A 17,276-nucleotide genomic window follows, 5' to 3' on the forward strand; every position below is an offset into this window, starting at 1 on the left:
GAGCTCTGCCTCTTTCTTCGTAATAGCCACTTCTGTTCCATCTTACAGACGAGGTAGCATCCTCACTTCAAGCCACCTTTCTGTTGCTACCAGTGCCCACGCAAAGTCAATTTCCGTAAAGGAAAGAGCTGACCAGAATTTATTCACCCCTTGGAGTCGCCGCTGTGGTGCAGTGGGATTTGCGGTGTCTTGGGAGCACTGGGATGCAGGTTCAATCTCCAGCCCGGCACAGTGGGTTAAGGCGCTAGCATTACTGCAGCTGCAACTTTGGTTACACCTGCTGCTCAAACCTGATCCCTGGCCTGGGAACTCCTTATGCCATGGGGCGGCCAACAAGAAAAAAAAAAAAAGAATTTATTCACCCCTTAGAGGTGGCAACTGTGGGCAGTGAGTTATTCTCCCCTCTTTTGAGGGGACTGATTGTCTAAGTCCACCCTGCTACCTGCCACCAAAGGTGTACGTATTTTCTATCTAGATCATTAACACTGCCGTTTAAATCATTGGAAATGCAACTTGAATATCTAAGTGACCAGCCTCAGAGCTGGCAGCAGCAAGGAAGCGTGTAACTTCGAGCGGGGATTTCCTCTCCCGCAGGTATGGCAGCTCTCCGAGCAGAAGCACGTCAACGTGTGCTCCCAGTTGGACTGGAAGCGCTCCCTGGCTGTCCATCTCTGGTATTTGCTTCCGCCAACAGCCTCCATTTCCAGGGCGCTCAGCATGTACGAAGAAGCATTTCAGGTACACGTGTCCAGTAGAGCCAAGCAAGAGTCCTGGTAGTAGTTCTGTTTTTCCAGAAAGGTACCACAGGGGAGAAACCATCAAGTCACATTTCATAATACCTTTTCCTGTTTGTTCTTGAAAGTACCATAAAATTGAAAGGGACCCAGGAAATCTGATGGGAAATTTCCAAGTGTCTGCTTCTGTTTTCTTTAATACGCTAAGTTTCCACAATTCACTTTCTTATTTCTGTTTTCCTGCCCCAGCGTTAGACGGTTTTCATTCATCACTAATGCTCGCTCCTTCCTTTGGGAATTTCCTGAGATACAGCCTGACTTCAGGCTTATTAGCGCCCCAAATTAGTAAGTCTGACCTCTGCCTCTAACTATCTTCTTTCATATTCCTGTCCATTTGGAGGTTGAAGGGTTATTAAACCATTTTTAATGCCATCACTGGGTTCTTATTAACAAATGTAAAATTAAAAATTTTTCATTGTCTTTATCATCACTTGTCAGAATTATCTGTCAGGAAAAAGAGAACACTAAAAAAACTGAGTGTAATAAGAATTGTGGCGAGAAAGGTGGTGGGTTAGCGAGAGCTATCCGTGGTCTTTGCCAGTCCACTGAAGGCAGGTAGAGTAGGTCATTGATCAAAATAAGTTTAAAATCCCTGAGACATAATAGCATCTAGTGAAACAGGCTAGCAGCTGACGTTTTGTTTTTTTATCACATTTTCAACTCCAGGATACCTCTGAGGGTGACAGATACGCCTGCTGCCCACTTCCCTCATACCTGGAGGGCTCTGGCTGTATGGTGGAGGAGGAACAGGACTCACAGAGGCCTCTCCAAGACGTCTGCTTTCACCTTCTAAAACTCTACAGTGACAGGTAAATCAGAGCCATGTGTTGGAGCCACTTGGGGGGGGACCATGAGCCATGGGGAGTCCTTTCCCTTTTGGGAAAGTCTGTATAAATTACCAAAATACAGCTTAAAGTGGTTGAGTGCAAAGAACATTGGAACTAGGATTAGAAATACAAAAATGGAGTTCCCGTCGTGGCGCAGTGGTTAACGAATCCGACTAGGAACCATGAGGTTGCGGGTTCGATCCCTGCCCTTGCTCAGTGGGTTAAGGATCCGGCGTTGCCGTGAGCTGTGGTGTAGGTCGCAGACGAGGCTCGGATCCCGCGTTACTGTGGCTCTGGCATAGGCCAGTGGCTCCAGCTCCGATTCGACCCCTAGCCTGGGAACCTCCATATGCCGCGGGAGCGGCCCAAAGAAATAGCAAAAAGACAAAAAAAAAAAAAGAAATACGAAAATGACTGTAATCAACGTTAATGAGATACAGTTTACATACAGTAAAGTATGTGTTTTGATATATGTTTTAATGTAATGTAACTACCATCAGTATCAAGGTAGCCTTTACATTATCCTACTGTATAACACAGGGAACTCTCTCTATCCATTTTCTTGGGATAGACCATGATGGAAAATAATATTTAAAAAGTTTGTCAGAACGTTTGACAGAGTCAGAATATATGACTGAGCCACTTTGCTGTACAGCAGAAATTGGCACAACATTGGAAATCACCTGTACTTTAGGGAAAAAAAGAGAGATAGAAAAAAGAGAATTAACAGATGAGCCACAGATTGGGAGAAAATATTGCCATTCATATGTGTGATGAAGGACTTTTATCCAGAAGATGTAAAGAACTCTTAAAAACTCGTTAATAAGAAAACAAGCAATCCAACTTAAAACTCGGTGAGGGGAGTTCCCGTCGTGGCTCAGTGGTTAACAAATCTGACTAGCATCCATGAGGACACAGGTTTGATCCCTGGCCTCGCTCCTTGGGTTAAGGGTCCAGTGTTGCCGTGAGCTGTGGTGCACGTCACAGACGCAGCTCGGCTGTGACTGTGGTGTAGGCCGGCAGCAGTAGCTCCAATTAGACCCCTAGCCTGGGAACCTCCATGTGCCGCAGGTGCGGCGCTAAAAAGACCAAAAAAAAAAAAAAAAACCTAAAAATTAAAAAACATTAAAATTTGAGAAAATACTTAAACAGATGCTTCACCAAAGAAGACCTGCATATCAAGCCCGTGAAGAGTTGTTAATCGGTAGAATTAAAGCCATGGTGGGATACCACTCCCCATCCGTCAGTACGGCTCAGGATTAAAAAGACCTGTACCAGTTGTCCTCGTGGATGAAGAGCAGTTGGAATTCTCTTAGGCTGCTGGTGAAAAAAGTTAAATAGTACTGGCACTTTGGAAAACAGTTTGACAGCTTAAAAAATCAAATGTACAGCTACGTACATATGATCCAGCCAAGTATCCACCCAAGAGGAGTGAAAATGTATGTGTCTGTGTATGTTGATAGCAGCTTTATATGTAAAGATCCAAAACTGGAAACAACCCAAATTTCCATTAACAGGTGATTAGAAAAGCAAATTGTGGCACATCCCTACAATAGAATAGGTAGTCCTCAGTAATGAGAACGAACTGTTGATAACATGCAATAATAGCGTGGTGAATCACAAAATAATTTTACTTAGTTTTGAAGAGGTGAGACAAAAAAGGAATAGCTCCAAAATGTACCTACCGTAATTCCAGTTTCTGTAAAACTCGAGAAAATGCAAGCTACCCTATGCCAGGAAGATCAGTGTCTGCCTGGGAAGGGCAGGTGTAGGGGGGCAGGAAAGAGGGCTCATAGGGGGGCTTAAGGAAACTTTTGGAGGTGATGGGTATGCTTGCCATCCTGATCTTGGGGGTAGTTTTACAGGTGTAATATGCATATGTTAAAACTTAGGAAAGTGTACATTCTAAACATGCACAGTTTATTGTAAGTCGTTTTCTAATGTCAAAGAAAAAAACGGAGAAAAAGAAGAGGAAGAAAAGAATACATCTCAAGGTGCCAGAAATAGAGACACTAAAGCCAGAATGAGATAGTAAGCCTTCTTCTTGTGTAAGGTACAATTGCTGTAACTAAAACCCTTACAGAGGAGTTCCTGCTGTGGCTCAGTGGGTTAAGGACCCAGCTAGTATCCATGAGGATGAGGGGTTCAATTCCCCCGGCTTCACTCAGTGGGCTAAGGATCCAGTATTGCTGCAAGCCGTGGTGTAGGTCACAGATGTGGCTTGAATCCTGTGTTGCTGTGGCTGTGATGTAGGCCGGCAGCTGTGGCTCCAAGCCTGGGAATTTCCATAAGCCCCAGGTGCAGCCCTAAAAAGAAGAGGAAAAAAAAAACAAACAAAAAAACTTAACATAAACTGTAAGGAGCTGCACAGCCCAACATAATGGCTGCTATTCACACAAGACAGGTTTAATTACGCCTTCGTACTAGCTCTTTTTCGAGTGTCGAATGGCTGCATGTGGCTAGGACGTATATTGTTGGTCAAGGCAAATTGTAGGACATGTGCGTCATCGTCCAGTGTTCAGGTTGACGGCTCTGAAGGCGTCTGTCACTGGGGCAGGTGTTAGGAACTTTTGACACGTCCGGGGCCTGGGGTGAAAGGAAACGCTTCGGTTGGTGATCCAAGGGCCAGAGCTTTAAAACTTAACGGGTGTGAGATTTTACTTTTACTGTTCTTATGGTCTGGGACTTGGAAGCTAAGGACGTGACACATAAGTTGGTCCGGAATCATTGAAATCCCTGGGCCCCCAGCAGAAGAAAAAGCAAAGGTCTGTAGGGAGGCTTTCAAACCCCAGGTACCTGGATTTCTTTGTAGAGAATGCTCCCCAGTGTAGACAAAGGTGAGATTTACAGGCCATGGAAGGAAGTACCCATCATGAAGACGAGTTAGCTGTTCAGACAGACAGAGAAAGTAGCTTGCTAGCAACTTTAGATAGAACAGCCTGAAAGACACAAGGTCAGTTGCATTTTTTAAATGGCTAAGCAAAGTAATGAAATGTACTTAATGAAAGTATGGAAGGGTGAGGGTTGTGCAGGCTCCCCGTACCAGGATGGTAAAATTACAGACCAAACAAAACCCAGCAAACCTGTTAGAAAAGCCACAGAAGCAAAGATGCCTTGGGTTTTGGTAGGGTCTGTAACCTGGCTGAACCTAGAGGAAGTAGACTCGGGGGCTTATGATGCTTCTGCTCTCAGGCGCCTGCCTTTATTGTTTCCTTAGCCACAGCTGGAACAGGTGACCTGTCCGTGCAGGTGGCCCCCGGCCGGGTATGGTAACCTTGGCACACTGTCCTCCGCAGGCATTACGATCTCAGTCCGCTGCTGGAGCCTCGAAGCGTCACCGCGGATCCTTTGGACTATCGCCTGAGCTGGCACTTGTGGGAAGTGCTGCGGGCTCTGAACTACACCCACCTCTCCGAGCAGTGTGAGGGCGTGCTGCAGGCCAGTTATGCTGGCCAGCTGGAGAGCGAGGGGCTCTGGGAGTGGGCCATCTTTGTCTTCCTGCACATTGACAACTCAAGGTGAGTGAGAAGCCGCTGCACGCCCTGGGCGCAGTGCCAAAGGAGTCAGGCTCCTAGGGTTCAATTCAGCAAGTAAGTGGTCAGAATATATTTGTGGTCCAGCCTTGTGATAAACCTTAAGACAGTGTCTGTATTTATGTGAACAAGTTAGAAATGAGACTGCGTTTGGTTAAGTGTCAAACTATGCTGTTTATCCTAAGACCTCCCAGGATTCTGAGGAGGGAGGGAGGGAGATCTCTGAACTTTTTAAAGATAAAAATAGGAGTTCCCGTCGTGGCGCAGTGGTTAACGAATCCGACTAGGAACCACGAGGTTGCGGGTTCAGTCCCTGCCCTTGCTCAGTGGGTTAACGATCCGGCGTTGCCGTGAGCTGTGGTGTAGGTTGCAGACGCGGCTCGGATCCCGCGTTGCTGTGGCTCTGGCGTAGGCCGGTGGCTACAGCTCCGATTCAACCCCTGGCCTGGGAACCTCCATATGCCTTGGGAGCGGCCCAAGAAATAGCAACAACAACAAAAAAAGACAAAAAAAAAAAAGATAAAAATAACCTTTGAGTACCCATCGTGGCGCAGTGGTTAACAAATCCAAGTAGGAACCATGAGATTGCTGGTGCCATCCCTGGCCTCACTCAGTGGGTTGAGAATCTGGCGTTGCTGTGGCTGTGGTGTAGGCCGGTGGCTACAGCTCCAATTAGACCCCTAGCCTGGGAACCTCCATATGCTGTGGGTGCGGCCCTCAAAAAACCAAAAAAAAAAAAATTAAGAAGAAAAATTCTTTGTTTTGTTTGTCTTTTTGTTTTTCTCTGTTTTTTGGTTTTTTTTTTTTTTTTGGAGGGCAGTACCCTCGTCACATGGAGGTTCCCAGGCTAGGAGTCAAATCAGAGCTGCAGCTGCCAGCCTACAGCATAGCGCATAGCTCACAGCAACATGAGGTCTAAGCCGAGTCTGCAACTCATGTAGTTCCCAGCAATGCCAGATCCTTAACCCAGTGAGCGAGGTCAGGGATCGAACCTGCAGCCTCATGGTTCCTAGTCGGATTCATTTCTGCTGCGCCACAATGGGAACTCCATAATTTTATTTTTCTAGGGCTGAATCTGAGGCGTATGGAGGCCCCCAGGCTAGGGGTCCACCAGCCTAGACCAGAGTCATCACAACATGGGATCTGAGCCCCATTTGTGACCTACACCACAGCTCACAGCAACACTGGAGCCTTAACCCACTGAGCAAGGCCAGGGATCGAACCCTCGTCCTCATGGATGCTAGTTGGGTTTGTTAACCGCTGAGCCACAATGGGAATTCCCTATAAAAAATAATTCTGATGTGATACTTTTTTTTTTTTTTTTGCACTGGCAGCATGTGGACATTCCCAGGCCAGGGAGCAAAGCATGCCAAGGCAGTGACGATGCCAGATCCTTAATCAATAGGCTGCCAGGGAACTTCCAGCTTTTTTTTTCTTTTTTTGCTTTTTAGGACCCCACCCACAGCCTATGGAGATTCCCAGGGTAGGGGTCCAATCAGAGCTACGGCTGCCAGCCAGGCCACAGCCATAACCACTCAAGATCCGAGCTGCATCTGCAACCTACACCACAGCCAGGCCACAGCCATAACCACTCAAGATCCGAGCTGCATCTGCAACCTACACCACAGCTCACGGCAATGCCAGATCCTTAAACCCACTAGGCGAGACCAGAGACAGAATCTGCATCCTCATGGATGCTGTCAGATTCATTAACCACTGAGCCACGATGGCAACTCTTTTTTTTTTTTAAGTGAAGTTTGAGGTGATCCATAAGGCTGAAGAGATTGCCCTAGGAGCGCTTGGAGCTGTCTGAGGCACCCTTCTCCATCAGTGAGAATGGGCTTTCTTCTACCTGATCTTTCCTCCCATACAGCATCCGTGAGAAGGCTGTTCGAGAGCTGCTTACCCGGCACTGCCAGCTGTTAGAGACCCCTGAATCTTGGGCTAAGGAGGCTTTCCTGACCCAGAAGCTTTGTGTGCCTGCTGAATGGATTCACGAGGCCAAAGCAGTGCGAGCACACATGGAATCTGACAAGCACTTGGAGGCCCTCTATTTATTTAAAGCAGGGCACTGGAACCGCTGCCACAAACTCGTCATCCGGCACTTAGCCTCCGGTGAGTGCTGCACATGAGGGCCTGGGTTTTCTGCCGTTACCCTGAATTCTTCCGGCCTCAGACCCCCAGCGAGTCGGGCCGAGATGATGCTCAGGGTGGGCTGCGGCAGCCTCGAATCAGACCACACCTTGTGAGAGCTCCCTGTGCAGAAGGGACTGGGGGCGGGGGGCGCCGGGGGTCAGCAGCAGTGGTGCTCCGTTACCGTTTGCCCAGAGTGTTCTTGGTGTGCACAGCTGTGTTAAGCTCTTTGTTCACCTGGAACACCAGAGATACCTGTTTGGGAAACGAAAGCCAGAAATTCTTCACATTTTTCTTAAGAGGATTTCAAAATATCCACTGTGATTTCCAAGTTTTCCCTTTCTTCCTGTCTTGGATCTCTGCCATGTCCTTCTTCTTGTGCACTTTGGGTCAATATTTTGTTTCTTCAGATGCCATCATTAATGAGAACTATGACTACCTGAAGGGGTTCTTGGAAGACCTGGCACCCCCAGAGCGCAGCAGCCTGATCCAGGACTGGGAAACGTCCGGGCTTGTTTACCTGGACTACATTCGCGTCATCGAGATGCTCCGTCGCATACAGCAGGTACAATGGTATCTAAACCACGGCCTGGTTTTCCTCTTTCCTGGCCCATGAGGTTACAGAGCCCTCCAAAGGCCTGAGCACCTACTTGAAAACCTTATGGGCAGAGATAGCATTGTTGGTGCAGGAGAAAGGTTTTCATGAAGCTGCTTTGATGTAGCCATTATGACAGCTCTGATGAAACTTCAGAACTTTTTTTTTGCTTATGGCCAAGGAGTATGTCCGGTGGACATTCCTAAGGCTTATCCATAGTCAGTCTTCTCCCTTTGTCTTCTCACCTAGTTTAAGTAAGAAGCCTAGGGTTGAGAGATACGGTAAGGTCAGATGTGATGAGGCTAATTGTTTGGTGTAACATTTGGTGTGTTTTACAATTGCAAATATTACGGAGACAGTCTGGTGAGGCCCATGGATGGAGCTCTAATGTTTTTTAATGCCTAGGATTTAAATCCATAGGATTACAAAAGAAACTAGTTATTAAGATACAGTTATCAAAATATTAAATACTTTGGGGAGTTCTCTGGTGGCTGAGGGCGTTAAGAATCCAGCATTGTCAGCTGCAGTGGCTCAGGTCACTGCTGTGACTAGGGTTTGATCCCTGGCCTGGGAACTTGCACATGTCACAGGTGCAGCCAAAACAAACAAACAAACTTATGGTAAGTCATAAGTGCCCAACTAACATCTTAAATAACAAGCTCTAGCAGTGGATCTACCAACTGCTGGAATTTTGAAGTAGTATATTGAAAAGTCACTAGCCACTGTAAAATGGTGTGAGAGTAACTGATTTCTGTTGATAACACATCACAGTTCCTGTTAATATCTACGTTAATAATTAAATGCTAATTCTCAGGTGGAGTCAGGAGATCTAAGTCAAATTTAGGTTTGGCTTCCACCTCTCACTGTGTGCCTCTGAGAAGTCAGTACGGTGTCTGCTCAGACCCATCCAGAGTTTTGGTGCCATGTTAAAGCTCGCTAGTTAAGTGGCCTATGAATGGTGATCTCAGGACTTGCCCAACCCAGCCCCTGTACACCATATTGCTTTCCTGTTGTGTGTGACTGCTAAGGTCCTGCCTTATCCTGGGCGCCCAGGCTGGAGGTCGGTGCCGTGGCACTTCGGGCCGGCTTCTTGGTTTTCCCCTCTCGCTTGACTCTTGATGCAGAGGTTTGCATAGTCTGTATGTAGGATGGGAGTGATGGGAGCTCCTCTTGGCCTCATTGGTTTCTCTGCTTCTTTTGTAGGTGGATTGCTCAGGTTATGAGCTCGAGCAGCTACACACCAAAGTGACCTCACTGTGCACCCGGATAGAGCAGATCCAGTGTCACAATGCCAAGGACCGCCTGGCTCAGTCAGGTCAGCCTCCCGCCCGTCCCCTCGCCTGCCTCCTCACGGCCTGTCTTCGTGCTGATGACACGCCACCTCACCAGGTTCTGGGTGCTCACTCTGCTCTTTTTCTGCAGACATGGCCAAACGTGTAGCCAACCTGCTGCGGGTGGTACTGAGCCTCCAGCACACCCCTGATGCTGCCTCCGAGTCAACCCCAGACCCTCAGCGAGTCCCTTTGCGCCTGCTGGCTCCCCACATTGGCCGGCTCCCCATGCCCGAGGACTATGCCTTGGAGGAACTGCGCAGTCTCACACAGTCCTACCTTCGGGAACTGACTGTCGGGAGCCAATGAGCCGCGGTCTCCTCCCGCCACACTCATGCGCATTCACACTCACGCTCAGAGCCCCTGCATTGAGTTGATTGGCACTGTTTGCCATTCTCTGGGTTGGCTGTGGAATCTCCCTCCCTTCCTGCTGCCCAAGCAGCAGCCTCCAGTTGTTCAGGGCTTTCTTACTACTAAACACAGCACAAGGGCTTTCGGAACCCACAAAAGGGAGCCAGGTCTCTTGTTACTCTCCTCAAAACTTTTTTTTTTTCCTTTTTTAAAAAAAAAACGGTCAGTAAAAACACCTTTGACAGAATTCCCCCACTTCCCAAAGAACCAGGGGAGTCCTTTCCCACCCTCCGCCCTTCTGGATTTCGTGATCCTTCACATGCCAGCCCGCCGCCGCCTCCTCCGCCTGTGCTTGAGCACTGGACTCTTGAAGGAGGGGCACAGGTAGAAGGACGAACTGTTGACCTAGACAGGTCACCTGTCCACAGAAAGAAGAGAATTTGTCTCTAAAGTTGGTTGATGACTGATCTGACTCTTAGAAGAGGGTTGGACTGAATTTGGAAGCAGAACAGGGTCTTTCTGACTCATTTAGGGTAGGGAGAGTGCCTACCACGGAGGGTTGGGGCTTCAAGACTTGCTTGTTGTTCTTGCCGTGAGTGTTCCATGAACACCAAACCTTCCCTACTGCCGTGTGCAGAAGCCCTTGAATACAGAGCCCATGAATCTGGGAAGCTCCCAGAACTCAGTTTAGTCCTGATTTTCAGTCCTGTTGCTAGGCCTCCTGTCTGGATTTGGATGAAACGTGGCAGGTTGGGTAGCGCCCCTGCCCCTCCCATCCTGGCCCAGATCATTTTCCACCCTCCACCTACGGTCCCAGAAGGTAAAGCGGACACTGAGGCAGATAGGGAGCTGGGCTTCAGGGACAGGCAGAGGGCCTCTGCTCCACTGCTGCCAGCTATGGGGAGCCCCAGGTCCTGGCCTGAGACTGCTGGTGTGGGGCAGGCACAGACAGCATATCCACGCCCGGGTCTTTATGCATGAAGATTATGTAAAGGTTTTTATTGAAAAATATATATATATAAATAAATGATCTAGATTATTTTCCTCTTTTTCTGAAGCTACTTTCTTAAAAAAATAAAATAAAATGAAATGTTTATAGCATCCCTGGTACTGGCTTTTCGTTTGTGTTTTGGAGCCTTTGTGCCCCAAGGAGCTTTGGGGCGGCCTTGTTCAGTTTGCAGTCTAAAGGGATTGGCCGCAGGTGAAGGAAACAACAGTTTCTTTTCATTTATTTATGTTTTACTATAGTTGATTTACAATGTTCTGTCAATTTCTGCTGTACAGCAAAGGAGAACAGTTTCTAAGCTGGGATACAGACTGGATCAAAGGCTAGGTTTGTAAGGGCCAATTTGGGGTGAAAGTGTTGAGGTTATTGATGAATCCTCACTTCTGTACATTTATTTCTATGTGCTTGGATTCTCAGTGGGGGTGGGGAGGGTCTCAGATTGTCCAGGGGAATATGCTTAGTATTCAAACCTCATTGCTCTTTCGCTCTGGGGGCTTTGTGTTATTTGTTTGGGGTGGTTTTTTTGCCTTTCAGGGCTGCACCCGAGGCATATGAAAGTTCCCAGACTAGGGGGTCAAATTGGAGCTGCAGCTGCCAGCCTACACCACAGCCACAGCAAGGCCAGATCCTTAACCCACTGAGCAAGACCAGGGATCGAACCCGCATCCTCATGGATACTAGTGGGGTTCGTCACTGCTGAGCCACAAAGGGAACTCCTGGGGGCTTTGTTTTGAAACCTTGGCACTTCATCGTTCAGTTTCATTGTGTAAATGAGGTAATGGTCCCTGATGTTGCTGATGAGCAGGTTGGTTGGTTCTGTTAAACTGAAGATGTGAGCAAATTCCAGTTAGGATTAAGCCAGAGATTTCTGGGAGATCAAGGAGATGAGAAAGCAGAGAGTGGGTCCTCCCAGTGACCGGGGGTTCTCTTTAAATCTGGGCCCCTGAGGACAAGGGTTGCTCAGCTGGAAATCTCCCACCATTACTGACCGAGCAGGTGAGTCACGGAGCAGTTACTGACCCTCTGATGAAGCATTTGTTCGGTGTTGCTCACCAGAAGGGTCTTAGGAAAAGTGAAATGTACCCTAAGTGTTAAGAATAGTGAATGTGCACATTATTTACTCCTTTTTTTGTTTGTTTGTTTTGTTTTTGCTTCATTACTTTTTAGGGCCGCACTCGCAGCATATGGAGGTTCCCAGGCTAGGAGTCCAACTGGAACTGTAGCTGCCAGCCTAGACCAGAGTCACCACAACGCTGGATCCTTAACCCACTCAGTGAGGCCAGGGATCCTACATCCTCATGGATCCTAGTTGGGTTCATTAACTACCGAGCCACAAAGGGAACTCCAGCATTTACTCTTAAGTATTTCTTTTTTTTTTTTTTAATTTATCTTTGAATTTTATTTTAATTTTTTTATTATTTCCCCAATACAATTTTTTTTCCTACTGTACAGCATGGTGACCCAGTTACACATACATGTATACATACTTTTTTCTCCCATTCTCATGCCTCATCATAAGTGACTAGACATAGTTCCCAGTGCTACACAGCAGGATCTCATTGCTAATCCATTCCAAAGGCAACAGTCTGCATCTACTAACCCCAAGCTCCCTGTCCATCCCACCCACCTCCCTCCCACTTGGCAACCACAAGTCTATTCTCCAAGTCCATGATTTTCTTTTCTGTGGAAAGGTTTCTTTGTGCCGTACATTATTAGATTCCAGATAAGGTATTTCCTTTTTGTTTTTTAAGCTCTAAAATATTTACCACAGCAATTACGTTGTAATCACAAAGAATAGACTCCCAGTTCAAAGTGATAAAGATGAGTCTCTTCCATTTTTGAAATGCTACTGAGAGTTTTAAAATTTTGTAAAGATATAAAAATAGGAAACTGTTGTCTCAAAAGCCAACAGAGCTGTGGAATCTGCCACCTCATACAATGCCCAAAATAAGTATTTCCTCATCAGGATGCTGCCTAATACCAGAATCAAAGTCAAGGTTTGGAGATTAACTGTTAGATTAGCAGAGCCAAGGCTTGCAAGAGTAGCTGTACCTTTTAGATGTTTTCACTCTGACTTGTTTTGTTACTCTGTATTCCCAGAAAATTACTTCAGATTTTTAAATTTGTCATCGTTCAAAGAATCAGCTCTCAGACTAAAAGTTTTACTGAAGGTGTGTATTGTAATATATTAATTTTGGCTTTAAACAGTCTTATGCTTTCCTTCCTAAGGGTTTTTTGTTGTGTTTTATGGCCCTAGTGGTGGAATATGAGAGTTCCTGGGCCAGGGATTGAATCTGATCTGCAGCTACGACATGAGCCCCTGCAGCTGGGTTCTTAACCCACTGTGCCATGGTGGGAACCCCCTAAGGGTTTTTTTGTTTTTTTTTTTTTTTGTCTTTTGTTGTTGTTGTTGTTGTTGCTATTTCTTGGGCCGCTCCCGCGGCATATGGAGGTTCCCAGGCTAGGGGTCGAATCGGAGCTGTAGCCACCGGCCTACGCCAGAGCCACAGCAACGCGGGATCCGAGCCGCGTCTGCAACCTACACCACAGCTCACGGCAACGCCGGATCGTTAACCCACTGAGCAAGGGCAGGGACTGAACCCGCAACCTCATGGTTCCTAGTCGGATTCGTTAACCACTGTGCCACGACGGGAACTCCGCTAAGGGTTTTTTTTTTAAATCGTTTATTGTAGAAATTTTCACCCATACCCAAGTAAAATGGTGTCTCAATTTTTCAATCTTACTTCATCTTTATCCCCCCCATTCTTATTCTTACCCTCCCCCCAATGGTATCTGTAAGGGAGATCATTTCATCAATAGTTCTAACACAATTTTTTTTAATTATAATAACAATACCATTGTCATACCTAACAAAATTAACAGTAATTCCTGTTAATTCCAGTAATTACTGTTCCTAATACTCTGCATTTTCAAATTTCTCCAGGTGTCTCAAAAGGAAAATTTTACAGTTGATTTGTTTGAATCAGGACAAAACAGGGTTCCTGACTTTGCATGTGGTTGATAGATCTCATAAGTCTCTCTTATTTATTTATTTTTGGCTGTGTGTGCGGCATGCAGGAGTTCTCAGGCCAGCGATCAGACCCTCACCACAGCAGTGACAACATGGACCCTTAACCCTCTGTGCCACCAGGGAGCTCCTTTCACCTGAACCTTCCTGGACACATCATCACTCAAAGTCCATACATAGTTTATATTACATGCTTAGGGTTGGCGGTTCTGTGGGTTTAGACCAATGAATAGTGACATGTATCTATCGTTGTGGCAAAGTCTTTTCACTGCTCTAGGGGTTTGCTGCTCCACTGATTCTTCTCCTCCAGCCCCCTCTGGCACCTGTCAACCACTCAACCTCCTATCTTCATAGTGTCACCTTTTCTAAAACGTCATATAGTTGGAAACAGAGGATGTAGTGCCTTCATATTGGACTCTTGCACTTACTAATATGCATTTAAGATTCCTCCCTGTCTTTCCATAGCTTAATAGTTCATTTCTTCTTAGTGATGAATGCTAAATATTTCCATTGTCTAGATGTATGGTGTGTTTACCCATTCATCTATTAAAGGACATTTTGTTTTTTATAGGTTTGCATTTATAAGTAGAGCTGCTGTAAATATTCATGCATGAATTTTGTGTGACCATAAAAGTTGGTACTGGATTCCTGGGTCATGTGGTTAAGTATAAGAAACTATCAGAGCACTTTGCAGTGTGGCCGTGCCATTTTGGCGTTCCCACAACCAACGTATGAAAGTTACAGCAGCTTCACAACCTCTCCCGTACTTGGTATTGTTAATATTTTTAGCCATTCTCATAAATATTGTAGCATCTCATTGAAGTTTTAATTTTAATGTCCCTTATATGTAATTCTGTTCACCACTTTTCATGTGTTTATTTGCAGTCTCTATTTTTAAGTTTTTTTAATTTTAATTTTTGTGTGTGTCTTTTTAGGGCCACACCCAAGGCACATGGAGGCTCCCAGGCTAGAGGTCGAATCAGAGCTACAGCTGCCGGCCTGCACCACAGCCACAGCAACGCAGGATTCCAGCTGCATCTGAGACCTACACCACAGCTCAGGGCAATGCCGGATCCTTAACCCAGTGAGAGAGGCCTCTCGGATGCTAGTCGGATTGGTTTCCGCTGAGCCCCGATGGGGACACTCTCCTATTTGCAGTCGTTATCTCTTCCTTGGTTAAGTGTCTGTCCAAATCCTTTGCCCACTTTTTTTTTTCTTTTGTGTATGTGTTGTTTTTTTGTTTCTCTGTTTTAAATTTTTTTCCTTATTATTTAAAATTTTATGTGGCTTACTATTGAGTTTTGAGAAAATATATTCTGGATTCAAGTCCTTTGTTGACTATGTGATTTGTAAATATTTTCTTCCAGTCTAGCTTGTCCTTCTCTTACTAGTGTTGTAATCTCTGCCTTTTAATTAATGTGTTTAGGCCATGTGTTTAATGTAAATATTGGTAAGTTTGAGTTTATGTATAACATTGTTTATTTTCCGTGTCTTGGGTTTTGTTCCTCTCTTTCTCCTCTCTTCAGCGCTGACTTCCCCCATTCTGTTTTCTCTTTTTGAGACTCCAGTTAAATATATACTTAACCTTCACATTCTTTCCTCTGTTTCCTAGTCTCAGTTTCTTTTTAGGTAATTTCTTCAGATCTGTCCTTAAACTCACTAGTTACCTCTTCAGCTGTGTCTAATCTATTAATTTTATTTATTTATTGTTTTTTAGGGTCACACCCACAGCATATGCAGGTTCCCAGGCTAAGGGTTGAATCAAAGCTACAGCCACTAGCCTACACCACAGCTCATGGCAACGCCAGGTCCTTAACCCACTGAGCAAGGCCAGGGATTGAACCTGCATCTTCATGGATACTAGTCAAATTTGTTTCCACTGAGCCATGATAGGAACTCCTAATTTTAATTTTATTGCAGTAAGTTATGTGGTTACTTCTTAAATCTACCTGCTCATTTCTTCTTTTTTCTTTTTCTTTGGCTGCACTTGCAGCATGAGGAAGTTCCCAGGCCAGGGATCAAACCTGTGCCACAACAGCGACCCAGGCCATTAGGCCTAACCCACTCTGCCACAAGCGAACTCCCTACCTGCTCATTTTTGATAGTCCTCTTATTCTTTCATTTTTCAATCCTTATTTATTTCTTAAATCATATTTCAATTTTGTGTTTTCTTTTGGTTTTTGGTTTTTTGGCTGAACCCATGGCATGCAGAAGTTCCTGGGCCAGGAATGAACCTGAACCACAGCAGTGACCACACTGAATCCTTCACCACAAGGCCACCAGGGAGCTCCATGATTATGGTATTTTTGGTAACAGCTTTATTGAGATGTAATTCACACACCAGTTACCCACTTAATGTGCACAATTAGTTGAGCTATATTCACAGAGTTGAGCAACCATTACCGTACCGTCACTTTCAGCACATTTTTATCATCCACGAAAAGAAACCCCAGAGCCTTCAGCCGTCATGCCCCAGCTTTCCCAGACCTCGGCAGCCACTAATCTACTTCCTGTCTCTCTAAATTTGCCTCTTCTACACATTCCATATATGTGGAATCACGTGATATGTGACCTTTTGTAGCTGGCTTCTTTCACTTAGCTTAGTTTCTGTATCCTTTATCAGCACTTCATTCCTTCTTACAGACGTAATACTCACTTGTATGGACATACCCCCCTTTTTTATACATTTCATCAACACCGAACACTATATACAAAAATTAGGTAAAAATAGATCAAAGACTTTAAGTGGAAGACCTAAAACTATAAAACTCTTAAAAAGTAGGGGAAAATCTTCACAACTTTGGATTTGGCAATGATTTCCTGGATATGATACCAAAGGCACAGGCAACAAAAGAAAAAATAGACAGGAATTCCCAGTGTGGCCCAAGTGGGTTAGGGATCTGAAGCTGTCTCTGCAGCAGCTCGGGTCACGGCTGCAGCTTGGATTTGATCCTTGGCCCAGGAACTTCCACTTGCTAAGCATGTGGCGAAGGAAGGAAGGGAAAGAAGGAAAGGAAGGGAAGAGACAAATTGAATGGCATGAAAAATTTTTAATTTTGTCCCTCAAAGAACACATCAACTGAGAAAAAGGCAACATAGAAAGTGGGAGAGGATATTTGCAAATTATCTGATAAGGGATTAATATCCGGAATATCTATAGAGAACTCCTAGAACTCAAGTTGTGGTGCAGCAGAAATGAATCCGACTAGGAACCAGGAGGTTGCAGCTTTGATCCCTGGCCTCACTCAGTGGGTTAAGGATCTGGTGTTGTCGTGAGCTGTGGTGTAGGTCGCAGACGCCTCTTGGATCCTTGCTTCTGTGACAGTGACGTAGGCCAGCAGCTGTAGCTTCGATTAGACACCCTAGCCTGGGAACCTCCATATGCCACTACAACGTGGATGAACTTTAGGACATTATAATAAGCCAGACACAAAAAGCCAAATACTGTATGATGCCACTTATGTGGGCAACCTGGTCAAAATCGTAGAGACAGAGGTTAGAAGGGTAGTAGCCAGAGGCTGGGGCTTACAAATCAAAATGTGTATTCCTGAGAATATCCTAACTCAGACCACACGGAGGATACTGTGGATTGCTGTGCATCAGACAATGGACTAGGTGCTTGCCCTGCATTATCAGGTTGTCTCATTTAATTCTTAATTATTTTTATTATTATTATTT

At 45.6% G+C, this 17,276-nt stretch overlaps 1 protein-coding gene across 5 annotated transcripts in view; it reads left to right on the forward strand.

Moving 5' to 3' along the window:
• The window catches only part of NUP98 (nucleoporin 98 and 96 precursor), a 100,251-nt gene extending 89,646 nt beyond the window's left edge, over positions 1-10,605 (forward strand). For all 5 annotated transcript variants that reach the window (XM_047753993.1, XM_047753994.1, XM_047753997.1 and 2 more), the window contains 7 exons: positions 595-738; positions 1,461-1,603; positions 4,918-5,139; positions 7,028-7,269; positions 7,698-7,852; positions 9,086-9,197; positions 9,305-10,605. In XM_047753993.1, coding sequence (XP_047609949.1) covers positions 595-738; positions 1,461-1,603; positions 4,918-5,139; positions 7,028-7,269; positions 7,698-7,852; positions 9,086-9,197; positions 9,305-9,522 — 1,236 coding nt within the window. In that variant the 3' untranslated portion in view covers positions 9,523-10,605. The remainder of the gene's footprint in view (positions 1-594; positions 739-1,460; positions 1,604-4,917; positions 5,140-7,027; positions 7,270-7,697; positions 7,853-9,085; positions 9,198-9,304) is intronic.
• The last annotated feature ends 6,671 nt before the right edge of the window (positions 10,606-17,276 follow it).

The sequence above is a fragment of the Phacochoerus africanus genome, chromosome 11, assembly GCF_016906955.1.
Source record: "Phacochoerus africanus isolate WHEZ1 chromosome 11, ROS_Pafr_v1, whole genome shotgun sequence".
Taxonomy (NCBI): domain Eukaryota; kingdom Metazoa; phylum Chordata; class Mammalia; order Artiodactyla; family Suidae; genus Phacochoerus; species Phacochoerus africanus.